Below are 13,235 nucleotides of genomic sequence, written 5' to 3'. Positions count from 1 at the left end.
TACAGTTGGAAGAAGCTAAAAAAAAAAGTGGTTTGGTTGTGTGTAAGCATTTTGAAGGTGCAAAGCCTTATGAAGCTTAAAACCTTACCACTGGTCCACTTCCCTGGAATGTTCTGTAGTAAACAATATTACTATGGAGTGTAACCAATATGGCATCAGTACAGAAACTCAATCCATCAATGTTACACCTTGAAATTAATCGAAGATGCTTTAAAAAATGCATTGGATATTCCTACTGATACACCTGTACTGGAAATAAGAATAGGCTTGATAAATGTTAATGAATATCTCAATTTGTAATTAAAGAGTCTTAAAAATCAGCCAAGTTAAACCTAACTCTAATGAGAATAAGTCTCAACCAAAGAAATAGACCGTTGTAACGGCGCTGGTGCATGTTGCTGTACAAACCCAGCCCCTTTAAGCTGCTTTTACTCCCTAGGGCATCAAACTCCAATTCAATAAGCCAAACCAACTGGCTCTTTTATTTAATAGGAAGCATTCTGTCAGCCTTCTTCTCACCTCAAATCTCATTGACAATTCTACCATATTACTACATGACAAAAGCTAGCTATGCCACCTTGGAAAAGGAGAATCTGCTCATGTCACGCGCCACCCCCTTTCCCACAAACATTATTGTTCTGCTTTGTATTGCAGAGGTAAGCCCTCCTCTTTCCGGTATGTTACTTATAGTATAATTGTGTGTTTTTTTATTTTGTTGGTGAAATGGCTTTATATATTAGACATGTAAATGTTTAAGTAGATCAATAGTCCCTCCTCACTTTATTTAGGCAATCAGATCAAAAGTCACAGTATTAAAATGATGAAGAAGCTATACTTACAATTAAGCCTTGTTCACCTGGATTTCCTGGTTCCCCCTATAAGGAAATTAGAAGAAAAACAGGAGGATAACCCTTTTATGCATTATTTTATGAAACTTGGTAAGTCACAATAAACTGACAACAATCTGTAACCGATATTCATGTATCAGACGTAATTTCATTCATTTCAATGAGTTTTAAAAATTACTAAAAAACTGGCATAAAACACTTTGAAAAGTTGCAATTTCGGGTTGGGCAATGCAAAGTTGTGACAATCGGCATTGTCACATCAGCCCTTGTCAGCTCCGCCAAAATGGATGAAGTTGCGGTTTTACGGGGGAGTGGCAACACCTAGCTGCCTAACTCACTATCAGACATGGCATACCTTGCGCCAGAAGTCTTACTTTAGTCCCTAACTGGAGTAAGACTTCTGGCGAGGCACGCACCACATGTAAGATGTGCCTAATTCATTAAGTGGCCTCTTAATAAATCAAACTCCTCTTACTCTGTTATGCCCCGATATTAAGACTGACATGTAAAATGCCAATCTTAATGAATCAGGCTCTATGTTTATATGGAAAGTTGTGAATAGTTTACACTCTACATATATACATACAATAAGTCATGAAACCTGGTTCTTTCCAGTTCAGGAAGAAAATTCTTGATATTTAACAATTCCATACATTAAAAACATATACAGAACATAATGCAATTTTAGATTAACCAATGCTTGAATAAGAAATTATAACAAATATTATTTCTTATCTTTTTCACTGCAGAGTAAATATATAACGTCTACAGAATAACCAGAGCCATAAATGTAATAAAAAATGACTTTGTTGTCACATAGAAAATCTAGCATCTGTTTAACGCTCGTATCAATTATTTTTTCAATTTCTGCACAATAACACCCTTCACAATGCTAACAGTTCTCTCCTTTTATGTTGGCGAAATAATCATCATCTATGTCAACAAGTAGGATATTTAATGTGGACAAATATTATGTGCATCATTGTATTTAAGAATAGAAAGGATATCATTGCCTTGTGGACCTGGGAGATTGGACTACTGTATTAATGCACGAGTACCTAGTACAATTAGGCTCATTGCCACATGAATACAAGATTGCTATCTTAATATTACATGAATAATAGTGGATTTATGTATTTCATTTATTATATAGGGTCTAATCTACTTGTTGATGGCTACTATGCCTCTGCACATGGAAAAAAAAGGGAAATGGTAAAAACAAAAATGAATACATAAATATAACAAAGTTGGAATATTTATTTTTCTTTCTATGTCTTTTATATTACCTTTGATGTTCCCGAATATAAATGCTGGAATTAATGCTTAAAAATAAAAACTATAACGTGGTATTGTATTTTCTCAATAGATTAAGTGACATATCTAGTGGAAAAGTATTGACTTACTGGAACTCCAGATAATCCTCTTGGTCCATCTTTACCAGTGTCACCTGGAGGACCCCTAGGACCTGGTGGTCCAGGAGGTCCTGGTGGGCCTGGTGGCCCTGCCTGTCCTTGATCACCCTTAATAAAAAAGTAGATAGATAGAATATCTCAAAAACAAGATTTATTAGTGATTTCAACATATGTGCATTGCACATGTTCCCTACTGTTCTGTGAACGTCTTAGAAATGAAGAATAATCAAGTAAATACTATAAAATAAATTATAAGAGAAGATGATTTTTCTTGCAGTGTGATCATAATCTGCTTTTATTTTTCCCACTAAGATCTATTGCTTAATATTGCATAGTTTATTCATGGCAAGCAGAGAATTCAGACAGGGGGGATTCCAAGTCCATCTTTAACCGTAATAACTCTTCTCAATGTACAGGCTAAAGTTGTAATATACTAAACATATGTATTTTCTGCTTGGAAACAGATCACAAAGCATCATGATCAATGCAGATTTGTCAGTTTAGTATGTGTTGCTTAGGGTTTAACTAATGGAGGAATCTCTGAGCACCTGCAATCCCGCCTATACTTGCATGAGGCATCATAAGGCATGCACTGCGCAAGAATGCAATAGGATAGGCAGAATATGGCAAAAGTAACAGAAGGCAAAGATTCAACTGCATCGTCTTCCACAAAATTCCACAGACTTCCATGTTTCTAATGAAAATATTCAATGAAAAATGTATTTTTTGATCAATACTAAACATATTATATTAATCTATCTAATTATATCGAAGTAACACGTCACATATCAACATTCAAATTTTTTTATGCAGAATGAAAATACGGTATATAATATTACCTTTGAAACAAAAAGCCAAAAAAATTGTGATATGTAAATTTAGAGACAAATCTCTTAAATTAAAATGAAATCTCCTAAAACCGTTTTGCACTACCTTAATCAGCCGGCGTTTAATGAGCTGCTGATCAGCAGAGAGAAAGCCGTGATTGATCTTAGGAAACACCATCTGATCAGTGAAGTGAAGTCAAAAGTTGTAGTTCAGAGATGAGAAAGTTGGAGGACAGACATCAGAAGGCCCGTAGAAAGAAATAGAGACATAAGCATTAGAAATATAATGTACAGCTGAGTACACACTGGTAGCTTGTATGCGAGGGAATCTGTGCTTTGTACAACAGCGTCATTCAAATTGGTTTATATTTTATTATTATTATTATTATGTATCCTTAATTGGAATGTGTCAGATATGTATACGGTAAATATTTGGTTGGCTGCTTTGGTCGGCACAGATTCCCACAAGTACCAGTAGTACTGTCCATGCAGTCAGAGGCTCCAGGCAGCATTAAGTGACACCACAGGTCTGAATTCAGAATTTATTTGCATCAACTTAGTAACTTTAAATGAATGATTATAAAAAGGAATCACTTTTGCGTCTTTTTTCTTTGCTAGATGGATTAGTGTGTTCACTGTTTATGCTGCTGGACTCTTGACTGGTCATAGGCACATCATCCACAAACCTTGACGGTGAGGATCTGATTACTATGTAGAGCGGCCATTGTGGGGTAGCCTGGCAAACCCTGGAGACACAACATAACATAGCACCAAACAGAACACCACAAATACACCACAAGGACAATATACAGTGGATTATGAACAAAAGAACAATTGTTACAGCTGTGTGGTTAACGGTAAATGAAAGACGTACATGTGGTAACAATGCTACTCTCCTGCGTGACATTTGTCCAATGGTATTTACTCAAATATGATCTGGTTCAGGGATATAAAGGACATCATTTTACCCAGTAGGGATTGGTGAAGCTATTTAAACGCCATTATTCATTTGTTTTCATCATTTATATATTTGAGATAAGAACCAATACCCCTCTCTCATTTTACAATGGAAAATATATGATGTACATTTGTCTAATGTTTATTTTTCAGCAAAAAAAAAAGTGTTTGCATAATGTCGTTTAGGCGCGATTGTATAGGCATTTGTTAAACAAGGACCATTCTTGCCTATGAAACAATTAGCTCATAGGTCCGGATACCCGGCGTTCCAGTATAAGAACTGTCTGTATATGACCTGCTGAAGAACAAGTAATTGGCTGTTCAAAAATTTTGGACAATAAACAGTTCCTTAAGGAAAATAGAAAAAAATTGGAGTCCGGCTCAACAGGACTGGATTTTCCTTTTCTTTTTCAAAAGAAAATATAGTGCATACAAAAGAAAACATTTACATGGTCGACATGACCCAGTCGACGCGTTTCGACTGTACTAGGCAGTCTTACTCATGAGTCATATATATTATATCTACTATATAATTGTCTAAGGGTCACTTCCGTCTTTCTGTCCTTCTGTCTGTCTGTCTGTCACGGATATTCATTGGTCGCGGCCTCTGTCTGTCATGGAAATTTTATTATCTCCCTCAGTTTTTTATTATCTCCCACAATGGGTCGAAAGAAGCTTAAAATGGAAGAGAAATCCCGTGCCTTGACTCTGCTCGAGAATGGGGATTTGGTGATTACTGTAGCTAGAGATCTGGGAGTGTCAAGAGAAGCAATTTATCAACTGTTAATTAACAACTTATCAACAAATTATCAACTTAGTTGATAAATTGCTTTTCTTGACACTCCCAGATCTCTAACTACAGCAATCACCGAATCCCCCTTCTCGAGCAGAGTCAAGGCACGGGATTTCTCTTCCATTTTAAGCGTCTTTCGACCCATTGTGGGAGATAATAAAAAACTGAGGGAGATAAAAGACTGCCTAGTAGCAAAACTGGCTGAGCTGCACATAACAACCAATCAGAGTGCAGCTTTCGCTTTACCAATGAAGTGAAAACTGAGCATTGATTGTTTGATATTTGCAACAAAGCCAGCTTTAATATTAGACAGTTTTTTATTATCTCCCCCATTGTCTACACTTTTAAAAAGTGAAATTATGATGTGGATTTTATATGTAAAGTTTTTTTTTGCTGCGCAAGTGTAAAGATTTTTTTTTGCCGGCACTGTAGAATACTAGGAGCAGGGAATATAGATTAGTGGCACGGGAACATAGATTAGTGGCACCACTCCAGTGATAATTTAACAAAAAAAGGCTGGAGTGTTGCTTTAAAATTTGCCACAATCCCTTCTCTAGTAGGGAATTTAATACCATTGGGTCTACAGAGGCATATGTTCACCTAGCGGTGTCACCTATTGTCTATAATAATCTGTCTAAACATTTTGTGCTGCTGATTATCAAACAGTTCTCTCATAACATTATTCATTAGGAAGGCTAATTAGAATTGACAATGGGAACCAGAGCTTCCCTATTGAGTTGATCTAATTAATATTAATTGCTTGAAAATCATCTCCTAATGCCTCAGTCCCAACCCTCAATATACAGTATTCAACCTGATCTTTTAACTCTGAGGTATACAGACTGGACTTAAAAAATGTTACTTGTTCAGTTGTCACTATAGATGAATGAGCACTAAAATGCTTGTATGCTCGTTACTCGAACAAAGTGAAAAAATAATGATTAAAGTAAAGTATTTTTTTTTTAAATTGAAATTTCAGCGTAATTTATAAAGAATGCAAGAACTGCCAAAATTTGATGGAAGAGGGACTCAGAAACACCCTGTATTAGACATAAAGAAGGGCCTCCTACACATTAATAATAAAAATAATCTTCATTTGTATATAGCGCTAACATATTCCGCAGCGCTTTACAGTTTGCACACATTATCATCGCTGTCCCCGATGGGGCTGACAATCTATATTCCCTATCAGTATGTCTTTGGAATGTGGGAGGAAACCCACGCAAACACGGGGAGAACATTCAAACTCCTTACAGATGTTGTCCTTGGTGGGATTTCAACTCAGGACTCCAGGGCTGCAGTGCTAACCACTGAGCCACCGTGCTGCAGTCTTTTCAAATTGTCATATAGTGGTATTCCTAGGGTTATAAAGGCTATGCACTAAGTGCAAAGGCTGCCAAAAATTAGAAGCAGGGTCAGCCATACACCCTTGAAGGCACCAACTGTAATACCTCATTCAAATATTGTGAACAAAGTGTAGTTGCGCTACTCCCACACTTACAAAAAGCCTGTACACAGTGTAAAGCCTGACAAAAATTACAAGCAAGGTCTTCCATACACATTTCATGGCAAGAACTGCAGTATCTCATTAAAATATTGTGAGCAAAGTGTAGTTGTGGTACTCCCACACTTAGGTCAGAGTCACACTAGCAAGGAATACGGACGAGTGCTATGCAAGAAAAAAATCACATAGCACTCGGACCGCTGTTAATCTATGGGGCAGCTCCCATCACCGTTATACGTGCGAGTGAAATCACAGCATGCTGCAATTTGCAGCGTATATCGGCTGAGACTCGCCAATGCAAGTCAATGGATGCGAGAAAAAATCGCACAGCACTCGCACCAACGATGTGTCAATGACAGAGAACTGCTGTATGTTAAAGCTCATGTTAAAATCGCATTGCATATGGATTGCATATGGATGTCATACGGATAGCAGATGCGAGGAAATCGCATCATCGCATTGCAAACAGATTACACACAGATCACCATACGGAGAACATTGGTGCGATTCTCGGCTGTCAAAATCTAACCGATTTTTTTTTTTTTTATACGTTGAGTGTGACTCCGGCTTTATGAAAATTCTGCACACAGTGCACAGGGAGAACATTTAAACTCCTTACAGATGTTGCCCTTGGTGGGATTTCAACTCAGGACCCCAGGGCTGCAGTGCTAACCACTGAACCACCGTGCTATAGTCTGTTCGCATTGTCATATAGTGGTATTCCTAGAGACATAAAGGCTATGCACTAAGTGCAAAGGCTGCCAAAAATTACAAGCAGGGTCATCCATACACCCTTCATGACAACAACTATAGTATGTATTTCAAATACTGTGAAAAAGTGTAGTTGTGGTACTCACACACACATAAAATGTCTGAATATAGTGCAAAGCCTGCCAAAAAATACAAGCAGGGACATCACTACACCCTTGAAGGCCCCAACTGTAGTATCTCATTCAAATATTGTGAACAAAGTGTAGTCGTAGCACTTCTACACTCATGAAGGCTTTGCTCACTGTACAAAGCTAGGAAAAAATTATGAGGAGAGTCATCCATTATTAAAATAATATGATTCTTTTAGCACTGCAAGGCTTAATCTGCTAAGTTGAGAGCTCCTGGAAGCTTTCCTGCCTTAAGGCTCTCAGTTGTTCACACTGTTGGCCAGTCCTCTCTCCTGTATATTCTGGGCCCTGACAAGCACTCATTGCCAGAATTAGCTTCATGTTGCATGGATAGGAGATGGTGGTTTCTTCTTGTTGTTTGACAAGGCATTTTATGGATTTATCTGAGACTGTTGCTAGGTTTTGGTTGTGTGCTAATTCCCTTCCTTTTCCTACTTTGGTTTTACACCATCCTCCACTCCCCTGTATTTACCTCTGCTGTTTGTGTGAGAATATTTGTATGATTGGTATTTTCCTTTATCCATGTTTGTATTGGTTTAATTGGTGTATTACTATACACTACTACTCCACTCTTTCCTGGGTAGGGAAAGGGTACAGACTGAGTGTGGATTCAAAAGATAAGGCAAGGTATGTGGTCCCGGCATATTCACCATCAGATGTAATCTGGGGAACAGGGCAAGCTAGAGCTTCCCTAGTGTTGGGGACAGGGATTGAGACCCTGGTCCCGGGACACCTGACAACAGAGTCGTGACAACTATGTTAAACTTTATGGATGACTAATTGAATCCAGAAAAACGTTGAAACTTTTTTTTTTTGCATTTTTATTTACCACCGTAATGTAATGCTAACCACGTTAAACTCTATGGATGGCTAACTGAATCCGCAAAAATAATGTTAACGTGTTTTTGGAGTTTTATATACCACCATAATGTAATACTAACCATGTTAAACTCTATGGATGACTAATTCAATCCAGAAAAAAAATTGAACATTAGTTGAGTTTTACATACTGTTAGGGATAGCGGAACGCACCAAATATAAGACAGATAGTGTATGGTGCGTTCGCAGCCCGGGGTCCACCGTGCAGAGATGGAACCTGCTGCTAAGTAATGATGGACTATATGGCGGTACTCATAAGTATACACACGTGGGTTAAACTTCACCCAGCGTGAAGGAAGCGATCCTGTTGCATCACAGGATCGCGGTACCGCACATAGAAGGCGAGCAAGTAGTCAGCGAACTCAACCCCAACTAGGATTGAAGTCCGATTAGACCCTTGCTGGCACAATACCGCAACTGGGTGTGTAAGGAAGCAGAATAACAATATTAGGGCACAAGAGTGCATGCGGTGCCGCACTGACGAACGCCACTAACCACCCAGGCTTGGGTAAGGAAAGCACAGAGGAAGTGCACGGCGCCGTACTGGCGGTCACAGCAACTGGACGCTGTAACGTGTGATTAGTGCTGTAGGATAAGTCGGGCGCTAGATAGCAACCATACACCTTCCGCGAACAGACATTCAATAGGGAAGGGGTATCCAAGGACGACTTGCACTCACAACAAACACACGTAAGCAAATGTACACTAGCGCATGGCCGTGCGGTCATGCGCAGTTTATATAGTTGCAGCACAGGAAGTGGCCACAGAAACTTTGCCCTTCCAAGACCTGCCAAGAGGACCAATGGAATGTGCTGCAGAGCCTGAGCATATGACCCTCGATCTCCAACGGGAGATCTTGCCCTGGGCATGCTCAGTGTGTGCAGACAAGGACTTAGTCCCAGAGAAGTCCGCTCGCTGCTGACCAGCACTGGCTTTAATGGCAGAAGCTGAAGAAGCAGCAGTAACTCTCTGTACAGAGTGAGACTGAGCAAGACGCTGGGACCGACGTCCCTGCTGAGCAGACTCACTGCGGCTGGATAAGAATGGGAGACCGCAGCGGAGATGGCCCGAGATTCCCCTGTGCAGAAGCGGGAACTCGAGACCTAACACATACCATCATAATGTAACACTAACCTTGTTAAATTTTATGGATGACTAATTCAATCCAAAAACAATTTTTTGAACGTTTCTTTTGAGTTTTAGATACCACTGTAACACTAAGCACGTTAAACTGTATAGATGCAGCAGCCATAAATTAAGAAGTGGACTGCAAAGCCCTAAGCCCTGCCTGGAGGCTGTATTCTGCCACTCTCCCTGCTCCTGCAACTGTCCATTGGCTAAATGCAGAATGTATCTGATACAAACAGCAAAGCACTTGATTAGCTCTTAGAAGGATTGTTAGCATGATGGTTCAGCATCAGTATCAACACTAGAGGACTCTGATTAGTTAAACTGTGCATACACAGACCTGGATAACTGCTCTCTCCCCGCAATCAGAACTGTCAAATTAGCCAAGGGTGGCAACGCCTGTCCTTTTATAACCTTTGATGAGGTAATCAACTCCGAGCACCATCCAATGCTCGTCGAGTACCGAGCACATCCGAGCACCAGGTACTCGAGTGTTATCAGAGTATCATCGAGCACTTTCGCTCATTCCAAGCTGTCATCCTTTGGTAGAAAAAGCAAAACTGATAATGTAGTCTAGTCAGAGAGCAAAGCCGAGGGTCAGAAGCCAGATGGAAACTGGATAAAAAGGGAAGAGACAGACGAGTAAACAGAGCAATGCATCGCACCAATCATCTTGTTTGAAAGTGGAAAGACAGCACAAAATTTGCTCCAACGACTGGCTGGTCCGCTCAGTCTGACCGTTGGTCTCTGGATGGTATGCAGAAGAAAAGGACAACTCATCACCCAGCCTTTTGCAAAACGCCCTACAATACCTGGACACAACCTGCACTCCACGATCAGACACCACATTCAAGGGCACACCATGAAAATGAACCACATGCTATAAAAACAACCTGGACAAAGTTTCCGCAGAAGGCAAAGCCACCAAGGGTATGAAGTGCACTTGTTTAGAAAATCTGTCCACCACCACCCATATGACAGTGTAACCCTTGGAAGAGGGAAGATTGGTGATAAAATCCATGGACAAATGTGTCCATGGTCTATCAGGAACTGGCAAAGGCACCAATTCCCTGACCGGCCGGTTATGAGAGCTCTTAGTGCGAGCACAATCTTCATAAGCAGTCACAAACTTATTAACATCAAACGAAAGTGGGGACCACCAAAAAACCCTTGTGATGTCCCCCGAGCAGCCGAGATCACTGAATGACCACTCAGAGCTAAAGGTACTGTCACACTAGACGATATCGCTAGCGATCCGTGACGTTGCAGCGTCCTCGCTAGCGATATCGTCCAGTGTGACAGGCAGCAGCGATCAGGCCCCTGCTGGGAGATCGCTGGTCGGGGAAGAAAGTCCAGAACTTTATTTCGTCGCTGGACTCCCCGTAGACATCGCTGAATCGGCGTGTGTGACACCGATTCAGCGATGTCTTCGCTGGTAACCAGGGTAAACATCGGGTAACTAAGCGCAGGGCCGCGCTTAGTAACCCGATGTTTACCCTGGTTACCATCCTAAAAGTAAAAAAACAAACACTACATACTTACCTACCGCTCTCTGTCCTCCAGCGCTGTGCTCTGCTCTCCTCCTGCTCTGGCTGTGAGCGTCGGTCAGCCGGAAAGCAGAGCGGTGACGTCACCGCTCTGCTTTCTGGCTGCCTGGCGCTCACAGCCAGACCAGAGAAGCAGAGCGCCGAGGACAGACAGCGGAAGGTAAGTATGTAGCGTTTGTTTTTTTACTTTTTAGGATGGTAACCAGGGTAAACATCGGGTTACTAAGCGCGGCCCTGCGCTTAGTTACCCGATGTTTACCCTGGTTACCGGGGACCTCGGGATCGTTGGTCGCTGGAGAGCTGTCTGTGTGACAGCTCTCCAGCGACCAAACAGCGACGCTGCAGCGATCCGGATCGTTGTCGGTATCGCTGCAGCGTCGCTATGTGTGACGGTACCTTAAATCATGGAACTCCCGAAGCACCCTGAGGCAAAACTGAATAGAAACAAACACTTTTTCAGCCAGTTTGGATGAGGGAGCTTGAAACTGAGCTTCTCGAATGTCCCGTTCCAACCCCAACGAGACATCAGCCACCACCACCCCAGGTTGAAGAATGGAGGATGGAGGATCAGGAGAAGAAACCGGATCCAGACTTTGGGACAAGGCATCGGCCTTTACATTTTTGGATCCTGGATGAAAAGTGATCAAGAACTGGATCCGGGGAAAAAAAGTGGCCATCGGGCCTGCCTTAGGGTTAATGTTTAAGGAGACTCAATGTATGCCAAATTCTTGTGATCAGTAATCACAGTAATAGGATGAGCTGCCTACTCCAAAAAATCCCTCCATTCCTTAAAAGCTAACTTAACCACCAGCAGTTCCCGATTGCCCACATCATAATGTCTTTCTGCTGGGGAGAACTTTTTAGAAAAAAAGGCCCATGGTCTCAAATTGGTCAATGTGGCAGGCCCCTGGGACAACACCACCCCCACCTCCGAGGTGTCAACCTCCACCACAAAGGGTTCAGATGGATTTGGTTGAACCAGAACCGGGCAATCATAAAGCATTTCTTTAAAGACAGAAATGCCGCTACCGCTGAGGCTGACCAACTCTTAACTTCCGCTCCCTTGGGTGAGGGGCTTGACCATTGAGAGAACCCCTTAATAAACCTTCGGTAATAATTGGCGATTCCCAAGAATCGCTGGAAACCCTTCAGATCATGGGGCTGCACCCAATCAACAATAGCTTGAACCTTCTTGGGGTCCATACGGAAACTGTCACCAGAGACAATGAACCCCAAGAAAGACAGTTCGAATCTTGAACAAAAAAGAGCATTTCTCTAATTTAGTGAAAAGCTGGTTCTCCCTGAGTCTCTGGAGAACAGCCCGAAGATGACCAATATAGGCTAGCTTATCGGATGAATAGACTAGAATATCATCTAACACATCAAACAAAGCAACAAGGAAGCTACGTGCCATAAAAATATTACAATTTTATTGATAATATAATTAAAAATTAAAGATTATATTTAAAATCCTATTAAAGGGGACAACAGTACAATGAGAGCAACCATCCAAAAAAGTAATATAGGAAGCAGCAAGGTAGATATGGTACCTAATTGATTAAAATTTAGCTTTTAATAATAGTGTTTAAAAATCCTTATAGACAAGAACAACATGACAAACATAAATTACAAAAACAAATGATACTATATATACAACTAGACTATATGTCTATTCCTCATAGGTGTATCCAAAACTACTCAAATGCACTTCAGAGTCACCGGACTCATAGACGCTTACAATTTGAGCAATAATAAAGCATTGACCTTTGGCCTCATGCAGCTATTCAGCTATATTCTCAACAACCAGCACAGTCAAAGTATAATGAATAGGTATCACATACTACATGACAGCCATAAACATAGAAGGACATATGCTGAGGTATTGGAACAATCTCACCCAGATAGTGTGCGTTGATTTCACCTGGTCTCTCACGGACGGTTCCACACAGATGCCTCAAATCGATCCCCAAAAAATGTGGGGAAACGGGTATATCTCAGCCCCCGTACAATTAAGAACCCACTATTGGAATATAAGTGCATCAGAATTTTTATCCCCGTGGCCTCCCAACGCGTCTCATTTTTTCAAATCATCAGGGGAGGAAGGTTAAATATATAAGTTGCCAATTTGCAGGATGATATTGAACAAGGAGGTTGTTTATCCCTTGTGAGGGAAACATATCCCCTCTCCCCCAAATTGGCAACTTACATATTTAACCTTCCTCCCCTGATGATTTGAAAAAATGAAACGCATTGGGAGGCCACGGGGATAAAAATTCTGATGCACTTATATTCCAATAGTGGGTCATTAATTGTACGGGGGCTGAGTTATACCCGTTTCCCCACATTTTTTTGGGGATCGATTTGAGGCATCTGTGTGGAACCGTCCTTGAGAGACCAGGTGAAATCAACGCACACTATCTAGGTGAGATTGTTCCAATACC

The 13,235-nt window shown here is 41.0% G+C and overlaps 1 protein-coding gene across 1 annotated transcript in view; it reads right to left on the bottom strand.

Annotated features, from left to right (window-relative positions):
• COL25A1 (collagen type XXV alpha 1 chain) overlaps positions 1 to 13,235 on the bottom strand; it is a 675,823-nt gene that overhangs the window by 242,477 nt on the left and 420,111 nt on the right. The window contains exons 8-10 of the mRNA XM_069743865.1: positions 3,774 to 3,833; positions 2,252 to 2,368; positions 840 to 875 (exon numbers count right to left, since the gene is read on the bottom strand). Of these exons, the coding sequence (XP_069599966.1) occupies positions 840 to 875; positions 2,252 to 2,368; positions 3,774 to 3,833 (213 nt within the window). The remainder of the gene's footprint in view (positions 1 to 839; positions 876 to 2,251; positions 2,369 to 3,773; positions 3,834 to 13,235) is intronic.

This window comes from Ranitomeya imitator, chromosome 1 (assembly GCF_032444005.1).
Source record: "Ranitomeya imitator isolate aRanImi1 chromosome 1, aRanImi1.pri, whole genome shotgun sequence".
In the NCBI taxonomy this organism is placed as follows: Eukaryota; Metazoa; Chordata; class Amphibia; order Anura; family Dendrobatidae; genus Ranitomeya; species Ranitomeya imitator.
This window is presented reverse-complemented; position numbering and strand designations above follow the sequence as displayed.